The 17,366-nt window shown below is 45.1% G+C and overlaps 2 protein-coding genes across 7 annotated transcripts in view; both read right to left on the bottom strand.

Annotated features, from left to right (window-relative positions):
• The window catches only part of RBBP5 (RB binding protein 5, histone lysine methyltransferase complex subunit), a 92,146-nt gene extending 76,008 nt beyond the window's left edge, over window positions 1-16,138 (bottom strand). Inside the window, exons 1-14 of one of the 6 annotated variants that reach the window (XM_040536159.1) lie at window positions 15,899-16,134; window positions 15,216-15,241; window positions 14,953-15,125; window positions 14,368-14,508; window positions 13,766-13,928; window positions 13,206-13,315; window positions 12,922-13,041; window positions 12,490-12,643; window positions 12,310-12,381; window positions 11,643-11,760; window positions 10,981-11,050; window positions 10,087-10,316; window positions 9,726-9,803; window positions 5,249-6,260 (exon numbers count right to left, since the gene is read on the bottom strand). In XM_040536159.1, coding sequence (XP_040392093.1) covers window positions 6,232-6,260; window positions 9,726-9,803; window positions 10,087-10,316; window positions 10,981-11,050; window positions 11,643-11,760; window positions 12,310-12,381; window positions 12,490-12,643; window positions 12,922-13,041; window positions 13,206-13,315; window positions 13,766-13,928; window positions 14,368-14,508; window positions 14,953-15,125; window positions 15,216-15,241; window positions 15,899-15,917 — 1,503 coding nt within the window. In that variant the 5' untranslated portion in view covers window positions 15,918-16,134 and the 3' untranslated portion in view covers window positions 5,249-6,231. Of the gene's footprint in view, window positions 1-5,248; window positions 6,261-9,608; window positions 9,804-10,086; window positions 10,317-10,980; window positions 11,051-11,642; window positions 11,761-12,309; window positions 12,382-12,489; window positions 12,644-12,921; window positions 13,042-13,205; window positions 13,316-13,765; window positions 13,929-14,367; window positions 14,509-14,952; window positions 15,242-15,898 lie in introns of those variants that run through there. The other 5 variants (XM_040536160.1, XM_040536157.1, XM_040536156.1 and 2 more) reach the window with 5 other exon arrangements.
• On the bottom strand, window positions 1,946-4,334 carry TMEM81 (transmembrane protein 81). Its single transcript, XM_040536162.1, has one exon. It carries the CDS (start codon window positions 2,809-2,811, stop codon window positions 2,014-2,016), a length of 798 nt encoding a protein of 265 aa, XP_040392096.1. The 5' UTR covers window positions 2,812-4,334; the 3' UTR covers window positions 1,946-2,013.
• Window positions 16,139-17,366: the final 1,228 nt, after the last annotated feature.

Genomic DNA, 17,366 nt, shown 5'->3' with positions numbered 1-17,366 from the left:
ACAGATGGAGGCTGCCGAAGGGAGCGAGCGGTCCTTGCAGAAGCAACACAAGAATGGCTGCTAAAGGACAGGGCCTGGAGAGGCACAGAAGGCGGCAGCGGGCTGACCACAGATGAGGACACCCGCAGTGAGCTCGAGACTGGGAAATCCTGGAGGAAGGCTCAGAGAGAGCAGCGCGTGCTTCTGGCCAGGGAACAGAAACAGAGGAAAGAGTTGCGGAGCCAGAAGGAACAGCAGAGCGAGGACAAAGCCAGCGCCGAGCACAGAAGAAACTTCAGTATTGTAGGGCTGAGTCGGAGGAAACCGATGAGGAAGAGAAGCAAGAAAATCTTGGATAACTGGATCACCATCCAGGAGCTTCTGAGCCTTAGGAACAGGTTGCTAGATGTTTTGCTGTATGTTTTCATACAGCCCCTTGCTGTCTGTCCCAGCGGTGTAGCAACCCTCCCGTGCCTTCCCCAAGGGTCAACCCCAGACAGCAGAAGGGGACCGGGCATCTTCCCAAGGGCTCCCACATGCCCCCCAGAGCCAAGCTACTAAAAAGAGAGGCACCTCCTGTCCCTGCTGAACGGCTCCCTTCATGTTTACAGACTTCTGCAGCGGTTGTGCCCACTGAAGTCCTCCCACAGAAGCAGGGAGCTTGGCAGAGCTACAAACTGAGAACTCAAGCCCGATCGTGGGCTTGCTTCTCCACTCAGACACGGCCAGGCAGCCCCGTACTCTACAGCTCATTGTCTCAATAAACTTATTAGCTACTTAATCATACCTGAAGATTTGGCTCACCGCATTTCAGTTTGATTTTTTGTCCTTACACAGGAGGCTCTGCAAACAAGGTATTTCCTTGTATACCCAACTCTTTCGACATAAAAGCATTTTTTTGTTCTGGCAGAAAGAAAAAAAAAATACGCTTTGATCTTAAGTAGTAGAGCTGTATCATTATTTTCCACAGAATTGGATGTGCTATGCATTCCTGTACTTTAGTTCACGGAAAAAAGGAAATGGACTTGGTAAATATAGTTGTTTACTCTAAAATTGAGGCAGGAACTAGAAAGAGAAGGCACTTAATAGGTCCCTCAGTGGATTCTGCGACCAAGAGGGAAACAGTACTCCCTACTAAGTTGCTGCATGTTTTATACTTATTAGTCACCAGGAAAAATGAAAGATCCACAAACCCACTGAACTCTTCCCTCTCCTCCCCCTTTAAAGATTTTTAGGAGTGAGCTCAGCTCGCAGCTGTGATTAAAAACACCCCGTTATGTTCCCAAGCAGCCGTGCTCAAACTGAAGATTTGCTTGTGCTACCTACTGCTCCCTGCCTCGCTGTTCTAAACTACAAAGGAGAGTGGAAGCTCCCAGCTATCACTTAATACTTGTTTCCTGAGCTCCAGTGGCAGGAGACAAACATCTGTAGAGACAGCAGGCAGCAGTGGCTCACCTCGTCCCTGCACACCCAGCTCCCAAGGGTGGACTGCTTGGGTTTGATGGGGACAGCAGGCAGTCTGGAAACCACGTTTCTGGGCCCAGCTGCTGCATCCTCGCTTCTTTGTGCCTCTTGCTGGAGAACACCGCCTACCAAAGCCAGCCATCTGGGTCAGCCCGCATCGCCGCAGTTCTGGGCAAGGCAGAAGAAATAATAAGGCAGAAGCAGGATGCCGAGTTATCAGCTACAAAACAAACAAAGCAACTAGAGGTAAAATAAAGCCTAGTTAGAGAAGTATCGGGCAGTCTTCTGTGGCTCAGTGTCCTCTTAACTTCTGTCTGGACCATTCCAGGGGTAGAGAACATCAGGCAGCCTTTCACACCACGTAGGGAACAAGAGCCTTGCCCCACCTGGAGACACTGCCTGCACTCCACCACTAAGACCCACTCTTCGGTGCTAACTTACCAATTGTTTTGTTAAGCTTCAGTCTGGTAATAGACAAACTGCCAAATTAACAAACCTCACCATGAAAAGCTGCATCAATACTAATATTGCTGTATTTGTTACAACAAACAAGAGAGAACAGCAATTGCATTAAAACTCAGGTTGTGTCTCTGCATCGCTTCTTCTCAAAGTCTTCTGCAAAGAGCGGAGAGCTGCTCTCAGTAAGAGAACTCCTATCACTCCGCTTCCAATTCCTATCAGGGATTTATAAAATGATTTTCTTTGCCAGAAGTGCTGCTGCACTTCTGTGTGGGTGTTGTTTCCTTTGATTCCTTCCTCCTCGTTTGCTGCTAGCTTCTGCTCGTGAGTCAAGGACTTCTCAAAGTTCAGATCCACTAAGTCATTTCGGATCACTCTGACCCCGAAGTAGACTCTCTTGATGACCCTGAACGTCTTCAGCATCCGCACATCACAGCGGTAAGTCCCCGCGTCCGACTCCCTGGTGGGGGAAAACCGGACGACATAACCGGGGTTTTTGAAAGGTCCAAACAGGACGTCGTTCATGGTGATCAGGCCTGGGGCAAGCCTCCACGTGCAGGTATAGGCTCGGCTAACGAAGTCGACCGTGTCCGAGCTCAGGCAGCTGAACGTGAACGGTTTGCCCACCGGGACGGTGAAGTGGAGCAAGCCACAGCCCCAGGTGGTGAGGCACGGGGACCTGCGCAGGGTGCAGTTCCTCCTCTCTCCGGCCGGAGTGATCTCGCACATCTCCTCCAGCTTGAAGCCCAGCCCGCAGGTGACGCTGCAGGACGTGGCGTTCACAGCGACTTTAGCTACCACCAACTTCAGCTCTGCCGGGATGGTGACTTTTTGAAAGGAGGCTGCCAGTGGAAGGTAGAAAGCACAAGATAGCATCCCAAGGATGCATCCGTTCCCTAAGGTCTTCATGTCAGTTATCAATCAGATATGCTACTCTCTAAAGCCGTATAAATTCAGCAGTAAAAAAAATAATAATAATCAAATAAATCGCTCTTTGTAAGCCTTCATACTTAGCATTTCTGAAATGCCACCAGCATCACCTTTAAGACCTAACCCTTCCATTAGGGAATATCCTCTAACGAGACAGGCTTGAAGCGTAACACTGCTAAAGAAGATGCAGCACATCGCTGTGTCGGTCAGAATGAATCCCGAGTTCCGGGTCTCAGAGCAGAATGTTTAAATTCGCCTTATCCAGCAACTGGGATCTATCTGACAAGTTAAAAAAGATGAAGTCCTCCCTCCTTCTCCATAAGATTTTACATGCTCTTTTAATGAATTCCCACTGTATTGTTCCAGTTTAATTTTCTCATGAAGCTATAAAACAATGTAAGTAATCGTTATTGGAACTTTTAAAATAGCACTGTTCACTGCGAGGAAATCATCATGACTTAGGTAGCACCTGCGGTTTTATCACATATGCACATCCCAAAAATCCAAGGCAACGCCCAAGTGACCAAGACCATGAAAACGAGATTTGGACTTCAGTGCCATCACACTACCCAGGGATCAAAGGCCAGGTGAACACAGTTGTATCACTGATGCCATCCATCTCTACACAGGGCTCAGCAAAGCTGCTCTGAGCGCTCACGTTCCCAGGTGACGATGTCATAGACGGGCTCTGCCTAGGATTCAACAGCGCTGACCTCAGGGCATCTCCTGAACCCCATCCGCTGCGTCACGTACAGCCACCGACTCCAAAGAGCGATCTCGGAGCCAAAATCTCCACGTCCAGTTTATGAACTTGTAAAACCAAAATCTCCTGTACGCTGTCATGGCTGGAGGGTGCATAAAGAGGAAACATCCCAACATAGTTCACCAAGTATTCAAGCATCCCAAAAGAATAACGCACTACTAAAAAAGTTCTCCATGAAAAAAAGTCAAAATTGTTTCTTTTGACGCAGTAATGGAACTATGGTCAAGCCAGTTCAATAATCAATCGTCTCTCTACCAGCAATTGAATTACGGATTGCAGAAAGGGGTTAGATTGCCCTGTTCTTAAACAGCTTTGCTAACAAATATCCTTGCTTCTTTTTCTAACACCCCTTAATTTATTAAAATGATAACTTTAGAAGATCTAATACAGTTATGTTTCACATCCAGTTAAGCCAGCTACACGCGGTACACTTTGTGCTCAGCTCCCCTTTCAGCACAGCTGTCCCAGAGGTGCACTCAGGTATACAGGGCTTTTTATTACACTAGAGATTTACTACTGCAACCAAATGCCACATTAAAGAAAAAAGAAAAACAAAAAACCAAAGTTGAAACAAAAGGAACACAACACACCAGCTGTGGTGAAGGTACAACACACCAGCTGTGGTGAGGGTACAACACATTTGCACCAGAGCTGTGTTGTGGGACTCCTAGCCACCGTCACAATATAAACGATCAGGAAGCATGGAAAAGCCAAGACTTAACCACTGACTTTAGGAAATAAAACATACATCTTTATTTACAGACACAAAAACTAACATCACTGCTTTGTGCTACCAGCAAGCCAGTATCTGACAAATACTGTACAGAACTACACATACCAAAAAAAATAAAATAAAAGATGGAAGAAAATAAACCAAGGACATATACACTGTACAAAGAAGTTTTAACAGAAATGAAGGCTGGAGCCTGTGGCAAATAATATGCTTGAAAATAATCTAGAGAACCATTGCCTGTGCATCTTTGAAAGCTTGTGAGCTCAGCCACACCACATTTGGGTGGATTTGACATAACAGCGTTCTAGAAAAGATGTAAATTGTCCTACAAGCAGAAAGAACAAAGAAAACTAATACTGTACACATGGGAACAAATTTCATTAAGCAGACCACTGTACCAAAGCCGGAAATGAAAATACCAGTTTTAAAAAATCCTTCCAATTTAAAATGCCTCCTCTCTTCCCATGCTTCCATCTCATGCTACTACTGCACACTTCCGACTGTAAATTAACACATCTCGTTATGACTCCTCTTCTTGGCTTTTAATGTCTGCAGTATACTTTGAAAATTTAAATACATAGAGATATCTCAATAATTACAACTAGGGAAAAAAATGAAGTAATTGCATAGGAACCATAAAAGTCACTACAAAACAAGGGGTATTAGGAATGAAAGCTTTCTTTTAGCAAGCTGTTGGTCTAGTACAGAAGGATCAGGCTGTAGGTACTGGATAGAGAAAGCGTCTCTTGCCTTTCCCACAAAGAAAACATTACAAATGTCATTAAGAAATAAAAGGTTGAAGTACAGCTGGGAAGAAGCTGCGAGCATTCATCGTTCTTCTATTCTTGATCCAGAAGTGGAAAAGAAATAAAACAAAAGATCGTTTAAAAAAAAATCGAGTTCCATATGTTTTGTTTTTCACACGATCACATTGCTATTCATTTCATCTTTAAGTCTTGGAAGGATTACTGAAAAAATACAGTTTCAGTTAGGATAAATATTGGTTCTGCTTCTTCTGTAACTGCTAGCATACACCAGCAAAGGAGGAAACCAATTGTTTCTGGTAGTACATCTTAAAGGAAAGAAACAGAATAAAAACACTTGCAAGGACGGAAAGAAACTGCCAACACAGCTTTTCATATTACAGTCTAGATGAAAGCACATAAACCAAGTATTTTATCTACTGCTACTCTCCTTTGTTCCTTTCCCAACAAGCAGAGTTATCCTTCATGTCTAAAATATCCACTCTATGAAGATTCATTTTTTGCGGACTTCAGAGGGTGTCTTGATTCTTCACATTACGTCTCTATCCACTTGAGATGAAATCAAACCTGGCACATAATCAGTAGCAGCGTTTCACTAGGCATGTCAGCATAGAAGACATCGCACTGAACTAACAGAAAAGCTGAGAAGGTAACGCAGCCAGCAGAGAAGGACCTACAACTCGCTGAAATGAAAACGAACAGCAAAGAAAGGGAAGTCTGTAGGATACAAAGCCATATGGTATCAGCAATAAACACCATACACTTTAGGTATTCTTCAATCCAGGAACAAGAAAAATTACTTTAAAAAAAGGTTGACAAGCTCTGGAGTGGCAATGTGTTGGGTACCAGCTCAGTTGAGAAATAGTGATATATGACAACACAAAGGCAGTCCAATTAAGTCTCTTTGCAAATTGCATGACCTGAGAGTCAGCATCTTACACTGTTCGATGAAGAGGCAATTAAGGAAGAATGAAGGCCATTTCCTCTTCAATATTCATTTCTTATAAAAGTCACTCCCTGAATCCATGAACAATCAGGCTGCTTATTATAGTCAGTCCATTCTGACTGAGCATTTCATCTGTTTTCCATATTATGGTGCCAATATAGGAAAGAACAGGGGAAGATAAGGAAGAATGTCTTCATAACAATTCTGAGATTGCACCACCTGCTAAAGAGATCAAAGGTGAAAAATAAATCATCAGGCTCAAACAGATGTTACCAGAAACCAGAGACCATCAAATGTTGCAAACATTTCCAGAAAAAAAAAAAGAGACCAAGATTTTCTAGATAAAGCTATTCTTTCCAGAACGAAATATAATCAACAAGATAGTACCTATGACAAATTGAGATCTTCAGTATTTCTGCATTTGCATTTGAGATCACGTGCATAGGCATGAACAAGGTGGCTAAGAACCTCTGAGCTTTTATTCCACAGAGGAACAAGCAAACTTACCTGGTGGAAAATTTTTGGATTCATCAACCCCAAAATCTCAGAGCAGAAACACAACTGAAAAGAACGTGTTTCATTTCATTTGGGGTTAAATCAGAATGCTGCATGATTTTGTTCTAAGACCATAAAATAGATCAAGCTTCCCAGTTTGTCTTTACTGAAATCTGATTTTGACACATCTGCTTTAACACTAGGACATTTACTGCCAGGCTGCACAGCGCAGCCACAGAGACAGCCTGCAGCAGGCTCCAGGTCCCAGCCACGCAGCTTGCAGAAGATGCTGTATTACGGCAATTCAGACAACTGCTGCCAGAGAAAAAACGCTCATTGAGAGGCTGGTTTAGGGACTGATCACTTACATCAGAAAGCAACAGCACAAGGAACTAGCAGAACTGATAGCTTCATGCAAGAGACACAGAGAAGCCAGTCTGGCTCCAGCACTGCAAGCAGAAGGCCACTTCAGTTTGAAAACATGCATTTGCGAGTGGTGGAACATTGGCAGACCCAAGAAAAAATTGGCTGCCCAAAACAGAAGTTATAAGCGCAAGCCATAAAGAGAACAAAGGAAGACAGACATGAACTTCATGAGAAGATGACTGTGAGCTTTGAGAGATCCAAGTGATGTTTGTTTTTTTTTTTAGTGGACTGTTACTTTCATCATACGACTCATACAGATGCTTCCAATACTAACTGGTGGGACCTACTGCATGATCTGTTTGGTCAATGGTACCGTATAAGGGAGCACAGTAACAGATGCTACTGAGACAGAAGTCCACCATAGCAATATTGATTATTTGCTATGATTATTTGCATCCAAAGCTCAGCAGCAGCAAGTAAAAATGCACAGTTGTCTCTTAATGCAAGTCAGACTGTAAGTATCGCACAGAAAACTATAAGCAAAGCCACACAAAAAACCTCCCAAATATGATTTCCAATTATGTGCAAAAAAAAACAGGCGCCTGTCTAGAATCTTGCTTCATTTGAAATATGTTAGAGGAAATGGGAGTAATGTTTTCCTACAGCTCTATAGAGCAGATTGATGCAACAACGATTACAAGCTGCCAGGAAGAAGACACTGAGATCTGTCTAGAATGATAGACCAAGCAAATTAGTAAAGAGTGATAAGAAAGTTACAGAAACGTACACCTTGGAAAAAAAAAAAAGGAAAAACATACCTGCTATTTAAACCATTTCTCTGAAAGTGATTACACACGGTTCCCTGAAGTGCTTATACAGCTCCTTAAACATGGATAAGTTAAGATATTCAGCTTTTTTTTTTTTTTTTGAAACAATTAACCACTGAAATTTGTTTGGGAAGCCACATTAAGTTTCCAGTGCACGATCCTCTCTTTTTTTTTTTATGTCCTTTTGCACATGGCCATGTTAATTAGCAGAGTGATAAAAGAAAGCAACCAACAGGCTTGCTGATGAAGGGTTATATTCATCTGGTCTTCAGACTAGACTTGTCCACCCAGCATGGCACAATAGAGAAGTCAGGATGTTTAACAGATGCCAGCAGGCATCTGAGAATCTGTATTGACCCAGACAATTCCTTATTACTGTACTTCTAAGCACATTGGATTGCCCCTAATGACCTGAGAAATCGAGAGAGAACTGCCCTGCCTGGTAACCCTGACACTACAACCTAATCTGTACTGCCCAGGCTACAAACAAGGTCTAATGATATTCTCGGCTATCTGTTTCATTTCTTGATTTTCGTAAGGGGCAATGTGAAAAGAATAAATAGAAGCCCAGAAAACATTCACCATGTTTTGCCACTTATAGACAGGTTTCTTTTATCACATCCTCTTTTTCTGCACATAGCAGTTATCAGTACTAGTACAAGCAACGTAACAGGAGCAGAGCAGGAAGGACAATGAGCAAGGTGGGTAACGTAGGACCAGCAGTGAGGGAAGGAAGGGGTTAAAAAACAAAAATCAACTCTGTGCAGTCTAAAATCCACAGCAGCAGCTGCTGGGTTCAAGGAAATGCAAAATTTGATATATCAATTACATCGTATCTTTGAATCCGTTTATGTATCAGCCCTGAGTTCTCTGTGGAGCACACATCATTTAATCCAAACATGTACTTCCTTTGCTACTCTTGAATGAACTTCTCCCAAATATGCTCAAGTAACAAATGAGACAGATGGGAAACACTGTCACCAGCTGGGCCCTAACGAAGGTGACTGCAAGGCTTGTTCTAGAGTAAGCAACCAACAAACACCATTTAAAAAAGCGTAGAAAGGGCCAACAAAACCTGTCCTCTTTTATAGCATCTGTGCTTTCTGGAATTTAACTAAGGCTATTGCATAGCTATGTATATAAAATTCGGCTCCTGATTTTTATCTTAGGGTCCACTGATCAAACAGGCAATGCTCAATCTTTTACTACACTCCTTTAAGCAACACAACACTTCGCCTAGTGGAAAGTCACAGGTGTGTATTTTGGCAGAAACCATTTATAACAATAACCTTGTTCAGACAGGAAACGGAAAACCCCAATTACGAGGTCATTTACCTGAGTCCCAGAGAAGAGGAAAATAAAACCTCTCCTAAGTCAGCGGGCAGTATTTCTAACCCTCAAAACAAAGTTTTTGATATCTGTTTCATTTCCTAGTTCTGCTTACAGTATGTTTTTGTTCATTACACCATTGATGGCACAAAATATCAGTTTAAGCTTCTGAACCCTTCACTATTTACATTTTTGCTGTCAAAATCTACCCAGCCAAACTGAGCACAGTTATTGTGAATGTAAGAATTGACAGAAGTTAACAAAAACACTAAAGTCATCACAAGATATCTTGCTTTTGAAATAGTGCTCCATCTCTACCAAAAACCCTACATGCTCATTATATGCAACACCACATGCATGGATATCAGTTTTACTAAAAATATCAAAAGCCCTTCCACAAAGAAAGTGTAAAATTTTGCCTATCCTTGACAGCAGCTAAACATTCAGTGAGCAGGTGCCATTTGGGAAGATAAAATGCTATGACTATATTAAGTCAGGGTCTGTACAAAGCAAGGCCACCAAGCAAGCAACGACGCTCACACTGGGTCCTTACCTGTCAAAGGCTGTCCCAGCTCCGCCTGCACTTTACCCTTCGCTGCTCCTTCCAGAGGTAAAGCACCTCTGTCCCCTTTGTAGAGTTTCGGTTTAAATGGAGAATCTTTGTCTTTACCTTTTGATCCTTTAGGCCTGCCTGCTTGCTTCTTCTTGGATTTACCATCTCCCTTCACGCCCAGCAGCGGATGGACTTCTGTGGAAAGCAATGTGTTACCAAGATGAGTTACCATTAGGACACTGAAATCATATGTTAAATACAAACAACATTAAAAACTAGTTTCGGGATGCCTGTTCTCATTTCTAGTTTGCAAAACGCCAGCAAACTTTTTAATGGCCACCTACTCTACACATTGCTATAAGAAGTAACTTCACAAAAAAAAAAAAACACAAGTGACCACCTAGTATTCTGACTAGGCAAAACTAAAAACTAAGTCAGATGCAAAATAGACACTAAAACAACGGCAGCTTCTAATCACCATCATTAGGTACTCCTTGTAGTTCAATGTTGGTGGTTTTGGGCTTCTTCTTTGGTGCCTGAGGTCCATCAGAGGAGGACTGCCTCTTCTTCTCAGAACCTATTCCCTCATCGCTTAAAGAACTCTGAACAGCATCAGGGGGAGGCCCATAGGGGTTTTCTTCTGGATCTTCCACTTCAGGAGCAATGGGTAAGTAAAGCAGAGCCTTGGAGTCCTCCAGTTCTTCATCACTATGAAAGAAAAAAGTAGGCTCTCATTTAAACTAGTGCTCTTTAACATCTTCACATTCACAAACCAAGACCTGTCTCTGCAAGGAGCAGTCATATATCCATGCTGTGTAGTTGATCAAGGCATTTGGCAGCTTGAGAACTCTCTACAAATATCTGATACCTCAACCAAAGACATTAAGGAGGAAAGTGGAAATGCTGTGACGACAAGGCTTGTCATTCTTGGAGGGAGAGCATGCCACGTGAGCGTCACGGTCAAACACTGCCAATTGTTTTCCTATTGCAAGACTGATGGTGATTAACAGGGGACTCTGGGACAGAGAGAAGAAAAAAGACGACACTCTTGACTGTTTCTCAGAGATGCACTGAGTATTAAAAGAATGAGAAACAAAGGGACACGGCTTATCTTGGTCTCATTTCTTTCATCTTCCTCACCCAGAGCAATTAACAACTGAAACGTACACCTTGTTTGTGCTGTAACTACATGAAATGTAGCAATCCATGCACAAAGATGCACCTTAGCCTCTGCAAATGGCTCTTTACCACAAGCAACTCTTTCTATCCAATACAGGAAAGACACAAAAAACACGTGGGGAGGGCTGTTATACTATACAGGGAATCAGTGATACATTTTGTATTCATACTTTAAACAAAATTATTCTTTTACCTGCTACAGAAGGCAGCAATGGGATCCACGCTAGTTACATCCACTTCTTCATCTTCTGCAGCATCAGCACCTAAGGACCAGGGGAAAAAAGAATTAAAGACAACAATGAAAAGAACAAATTACTTAGAATTTGTTTTAATGTTTTGTTCCCACAAGCCAACGTTACACTTTAATATTAGAAAGTGCCAGAGAAAAAGCAATCTAAATGTGTGAAGTACTGCAAAGCCTGGTAATGAGGAGAGCTCTGTGGTGTGCTGGGAAGAATCCTTACTTCTTTCTATAGTACCGTTAGCCTTTTCCAGTACACAATTTTTTGGCACCACCAAACGGCCAAGCTGTGCTGCTATTGATTCAAATTCAGCATCGCTTCTGGTGAGAGCAAGCCCAGACAACCACGGGTCAATTTGCTACTGCCTTGGACTGAAAACACAACGGAAAGGGGAGGCTTTGTTAAGCAAATACGGCATGTCAATTAGGAGGAACCACACTGATTGTCGATTTACATATCTTCATTTATCCGCTGCTATTTTGCCATTTACTACCCACATATACTACTGTGACCACTAATTTTTATTATGATCATATATTTGGACTACAAATGATTTGATAACAACTGAACTGCTGACCGCACCTTTGCTCCAGAGGAACAGTTTAGGAATTACCTGTCTGTTCTGGCTCACTCTTATCCTCATCTTCAATGTCAAACTCGGACTCTCTCTCTTCGTATTCTACGTTCTCGTCCAGTTCTTTGAAGTCAGGCGCAAAGGCACTCCAGTTTTCCTAAACCACAAATTCAAGATGAATTTTACTTTACGCAAAGTAACAGCAACCACAGCGAGGACTCGTGCAATTACAATCTGATGCTGCCTTAAAGTCCCCCAAGCCATGTGCAAGATCACAGAAGTCATGGCTCAATCAGATCAAGAGTCATACGCCAAATAGGAACTGCATGAATCAGCTCCTATATGACCATACTCCTTAGATATTGCAATGTATGTCATTACCCCTAAAACCAAACTTGTCTGTTAGTATTATCCACTGCAGGTTTGGCACGCACACACTCAGATTTCCTATACTTAACACATACAGAAGGACACCATCCCTGCATAAAATGTCCCTGTGACTTAACACAAAGCTTAACTAGTTCAGCAGTTGAAGTATATGCACCCTCCTCACATTCAACTAGATGGCAAACATCTTTCAAGTCAGGCAGGTGAAGCTAGAGAGCTTGCTGAATTGGGATTCAATAAAGGATTTCAACACACATTCGGTCTGCTAGGATGGAAACCACCAGGGAATTCTCTTAAGGAAATAATCTGAAACGCTTACCACTTGATTCTGAGCCCATATTGATACAACACCACTGGAAATGGAAGCTATGATCGGCCGGACAGGATGCCACTAGGTTTATGTGAAAAGAGAAAAGAGGAGCTTAATTGGTAAACAAAACTAAGAAAGCTTAGTTTGCAAAATAACAAGAAACTCAGCAATAGTGGGCAGTGTTCTTACTGCTACATCCAGGAGCAGCTCTCCTCTGGTCCCATGAAGGATTTTCACTAGGTTTCCAATGCTTTTCTCCCAGATGTAGAGAGCATGCTGTCGTGCCGAACCTGCTACGATATATTCGCCATCACCAGAGAAACAACACTTCTTCCATGGGGTCCTGCACGCAAAGGCAAAAATTTCAAGAGAGGCAATTAAACAACAGCACAACATGGAGGACGGAGGACTGTTCTCCAGACCGAGAACTTATATCCTTCCATCCACAAATAACATTTACATTTCAATCAAATTGTGACTCACAAGTTTCAAATAAAAACATCTTTCCATTACACCAAACAAAATACTGAGTTACGCTTTGTGCAGATGCTCCCATTAGCACAGAACACACAAAACGCAAACTCTTCAAGACAGGCTTTCACCCATTCTGCTGCCTCCTACCTGTTCACTAAATCCTGCAGCTTCTGCATCGGCTCAGGCTCCCCATCTCGTCCACAGGTTAAAATTTCACGGCCATCATACACCCTGATTATCCTGTCAGCTGTGTTTATCAAAAAGCAGCTGTAGGAAAGATTGGACAAAGCATGTATTGCATCAAAAAAAAAAAGAAAATAAAGAGTCAGAATATGTTGCATGAAATAATTGTGGCAGTTCTTAAGACCTTGTATAGTCAGTAGCTTTCAGCTCATCTTTAAAGACAGAAGTTGTTAAATGAAATAACTCACCTTCCTTTCCGGGCAAATTCAATTGATTTAATAGCTGTGGTGTTGCTGGTTCCAGTTGTCACTCTGAAGGAAGCAACAAGATCCTGAGTGTCTGTTTTTAAGACCAAGATCTGAAGATTAAGGAAACAGAAGGCAATCAGTGTCTTCACTACGACTCGCTCCACTTTCGGTACCTTTCACACCTGCTACTAACCCTGAAAACAGAAGCCTCAGCAATCTACACAGGAATAGTTGGGGCTCTGCAACTGTAGTTTCTACTACAGTTTCTGCGACATTAATATTGGTTTATTTACACTGGAAAAGGATCCAACAAATACAGTCAAAGACAACAGGAACACAAAGGCCTAACTCAGACAAAGATTCATATGCTACAGATCTTCAAAGATGAAATGCGAAGGTGAAGATGATTGTGTCAACATCATATCGACTATTCAAGAGACACTGAGGAAGCCTTACTTGTATATTAAAGCAAAGAACGCAACCTAGAGACATCAAGCATCTCAATAAAGACAGGAAATAATCTCAGATACTGCACCCAGTGCCTCTTACTACAGTCTCACCTTCCCCTTGGCATTGCCTGTATAAATGTATTCCCCTCGCCTGTCAAAGGAGGCCACAACGTTGAGATCAGAATCATCATCCACGGGCAGAACAACGTGCTTGGAGTCTGACAGGGTTAGCATCACCGGCGCAGACTTCATGGGACAAACTAGAACTCTGTTTCTGCAAAGCAGTAAAGGAAGAATTAACAGTTTGTTCTCCAAAAAAGTTCTCTCATTTAGAAGTATAAAAAAAAAATATCTCAATCTATGTTGAGCTATGTAGAATAACCCTGTGTTTTCTCTAGTCTTACACTGCGAAATGACATTTAGCTGGTATCTTCTTTCATTTCCTTTCCTTCTCTGGAAGCTTCTCTACGTTTATAAAGTTAACTTATAAACTCAACAAGACATTTCTATGCACAGTTCTAAGTACTATGAATAATTCTCACGTTTACTCTACTCCCTTCTTGATATTTTCATAATAAAAAGAGCCACGACAAATCCAATCGTGTAAAGAAGACATGCTGAAAGCATCTACTTTGCAAAATACGGTAAAGTATTTTGATAATCATTAATTTTACCCAAAGGAGAGCGTTCAAACTCTTTTTCACAGGACTTACTGGTCTCGAGGGTGGTACTGAACTTTCAAGATAGGTGAAGGAAATCGAAATCTCTGGTCGCAGTCTCCAGAGAGCACATCCCACTGTGACACAATGTTGTCGGTTGAAGCACTCACTAATTTGTGACCATCTCGACTCCAGCTACAGTGACAAGAGAGAATTCAAGTAGAAGTTACTCCTTAAATGCATAAAATGTGTCCACCAATAGTCACGTAAAATTATCAGGCCTAATTATCAGGTTCAGCTATAGAACTGTTTGCGTGAAAACAAGTTGTGAACTCTTAACAGCCCCAAACTTATTACACACACTGTATTTCCAAACTATTTTAAAGGGAATCATCCTAAAATGCAACTCTGTATCCCACAACGTGCTGCATTTCAGAAGCTAACAGGAACAGGTGTCAAGAGCAGTCAGGCTATCACAGCACCTGATCCGCAGCAAACACAGACACAGGCAAATTCTAACAAAAAGGAGAGCAGCCTCTTGCACCTGGTAGCTCCTGAGGTGGTAGTTATTAGCTCAGAGAGCACTAAGCATGCAGTTACAGCATTCCCGGGAAAAAAAACACATAAGTCCTCTCTCACCACAAGGAGCAGACGGGGTGAATGTGGGCGCTGATGATCTTGGCGATGCCCCTGGTCAGGAAGTCCCAGATGACGATGCGCCCGTCATTGCAGCCCACGGCGAGCAGCGTGCCCCAGCGGTTGAACGTGCAGGTCAGGGCCATGCTGATGCAGTCCAGCGTGCCATCGGCCTCCTGCGGGGAAGGAGCGGTCAGGGTCTGGCCGAATGCTGCTGGCAGCAGGATGGGGACAGGGACAAGGGGTGTAGGAAAGTGGGCGCTTACCTCGGGGTAGTTCTGCCCGAAGGATTCTGCAACAAAATGCAAAGACAGCACCAGAGGCAAAGAATCATTAGGGTTGGAAAAGCCCTCCAGGACCACCTGGTCCAACCACCCCTACCACCACTGAACCATGTCCCCAAGCACCACGTCCAACCTCTCCTTGAACACCCCCGGGGACGGTGACTCCACCACCTCCCTAGGCAACCCGTCCCAGCGCCTGACCGCTCTTTCTGAGCGGAAATGTCTCCTCATTTCCAACCTGAACCTCCCCTGGCGCAACTTGAGGCCGTTCCCTCTGGTCCTATCACAGCTACCTGCGAGAAGAGGCCGACCCCCAGCTCCCCACCCCTTCCTTTCAGGCAGTTGCAGAGCGCAGCGAGCTCTGCCCTGAGCATCCCCTTCCCCAGCCCAAACCCCCCCAGCTCCCCCAGCCGCTCCTCACAGGACCTGCGCCCCAGGCCCTCCACCAGCCCCGCAGCCCTTCTCGGGACGCCCTCCAGGCCCTCCATGTCCTGGTGCTGAGGGGCCCAGAGCCGAGCACGGGGCTCCATCACGCCCCCCCCCGACCCCCTCCCGGTACCGGCCGGGACCCCGTTGGCCTTCCCGGCCCCCCGGGCCCGGGTCCCCGCCGCCCGGCCCGGCCCCCCCCCGCCGGCCGCCCCCGGCCCCGCCCCCGCCGGCCGCACCGAGCAGCTCCAGGTTCATCGCGGCGCCGTCCCGCTCCCTCCGTCCCCGTCGCCGAAGGACCCCTCCGGGGGCCTCCGCGCCTCGCCGCGCCGCCCCGCCGTTCGCCTGACGGATCGCAGCTCCCTTCCTCCGCCGGATCCTCCGGTTCCCCTCCCTCCCGCTCCGTTCGGCCCGGGAAGGCCTCGACCGGCGGCTGCCGGGTGGCGGCGTCTCCGTTCCGCCCCGTTTTGCGGCGGCGGGGCGGGGGCGGCGCTCAGGCAGCGCGGCGGGCAGCCCGACGGGGGCGCACGCAGGAAGGTTCCGGGAGGGCGCCGCGGCCGCGGCCCGAAGGTTCCGGGGGGGCGCCGCCGGCGGCTCGGGGCGGGGGGGGGCGCGAAAGGAGGGGCTTCACCGCGGGTGTGGAGAAATGAAGGGTGACAGGAAATAAAATAAAAAAATAGTAAAAACACAACGGTTTCGATGTCGGTCGTGATGGTTATTGTACTTTTTTTTTTTTTTCCACACGCAGTAGGCTCGTTACGTTTTCCTCACGTTTTCCTTTCCCTGTCAGGGCCGGGCCGCACAAACACAAAATAAAACGCGAAATAAAACACACGATAAGTGCTCGGCCCCGCGCTCGCCGCCGTCACGGCCCTGCCAGGAGCAGCTGGAGCAGCCCCGGGGAGCTGCGAGCCCCAAGCAGGGCCCTGGGACATGGGGGGAGCTCCGCAGCCCCACAGCGAGCCCTTAGGAGGAGTAATTAACCCTCCTAATTAAGGTGGTTTGGGGCATTCGGCCCTCTTCTGCAGGTGTGGGGGTACAACGCTGCCACAGCTTGTCACAGCCACCTCCGCAGGCCACCCAGTGCCCCCAGCTCGCCCCGAAATCCCCCCAGTGACCCCCCGTGTCCTCTCGGCTGCCCTTTCTTATTTATGGGGGTTTTCTCCCAGCTCACCTCTCCCCACTTTGTGTCTGCAAGGGAAGGCTGAGAAGTGGGCTGGGGAATCCCAAAATGTAGAGCAAGTTCCAGCACCTTTCCCTCAGTACTTGCACCTGGAGCCTGCCTCCTCACCCACCTGGAGCTGTACACCTCACAGTGACCTTTGTAAACACAGTGGTTTTGTTATATTTTCCCTAAAATCTTTGGCCTGAGCTCCCCTTTAAGCAGGGCAGGCCTAGAGGCAGGGAGTTACTGCTCCCAGCAGTAACTTAAACTTTTGTTTAAGTGACAGGAACAGCTCCACTGGTGTGTTCCCATACACGACAGCAGCCTGGTGAGGCAGGGGCACGATGTACAATGCCTCAGTAACAAGTACCCTTTCACAACCTCCTTTTAAAACATATTTTAATAAACATCTTCAGGAGACAAAGCTGTAAAGGCAGTCTTGTCTGAGAGAAGAGTACCTGCTCAGCTCACCATCCAAGGTTAACAGGACTTGGGTTTGGTCCCACTTCCCCATCTTGTCATATAACTGCAGACCCATGCCT

This window comes from Cygnus olor, chromosome 24 (assembly GCF_009769625.2).
Source record: "Cygnus olor isolate bCygOlo1 chromosome 24, bCygOlo1.pri.v2, whole genome shotgun sequence".
Lineage (NCBI taxonomy): Eukaryota > Metazoa > Chordata > Aves > Anseriformes > Anatidae > Cygnus > Cygnus olor.
Note: the sequence above shows the minus strand (reverse complement) of the source record. Positions and strands in the feature narration are given on the sequence as shown.

Excerpts from the sequence above, each read along its gene's own strand:
- TMEM81 (XM_040536162.1), bottom strand. The coding sequence starts at position 2,811 with ATGAAGACCTTAGGGAACGGATGCATCCTTGGGATGCTATCTTGTGCT.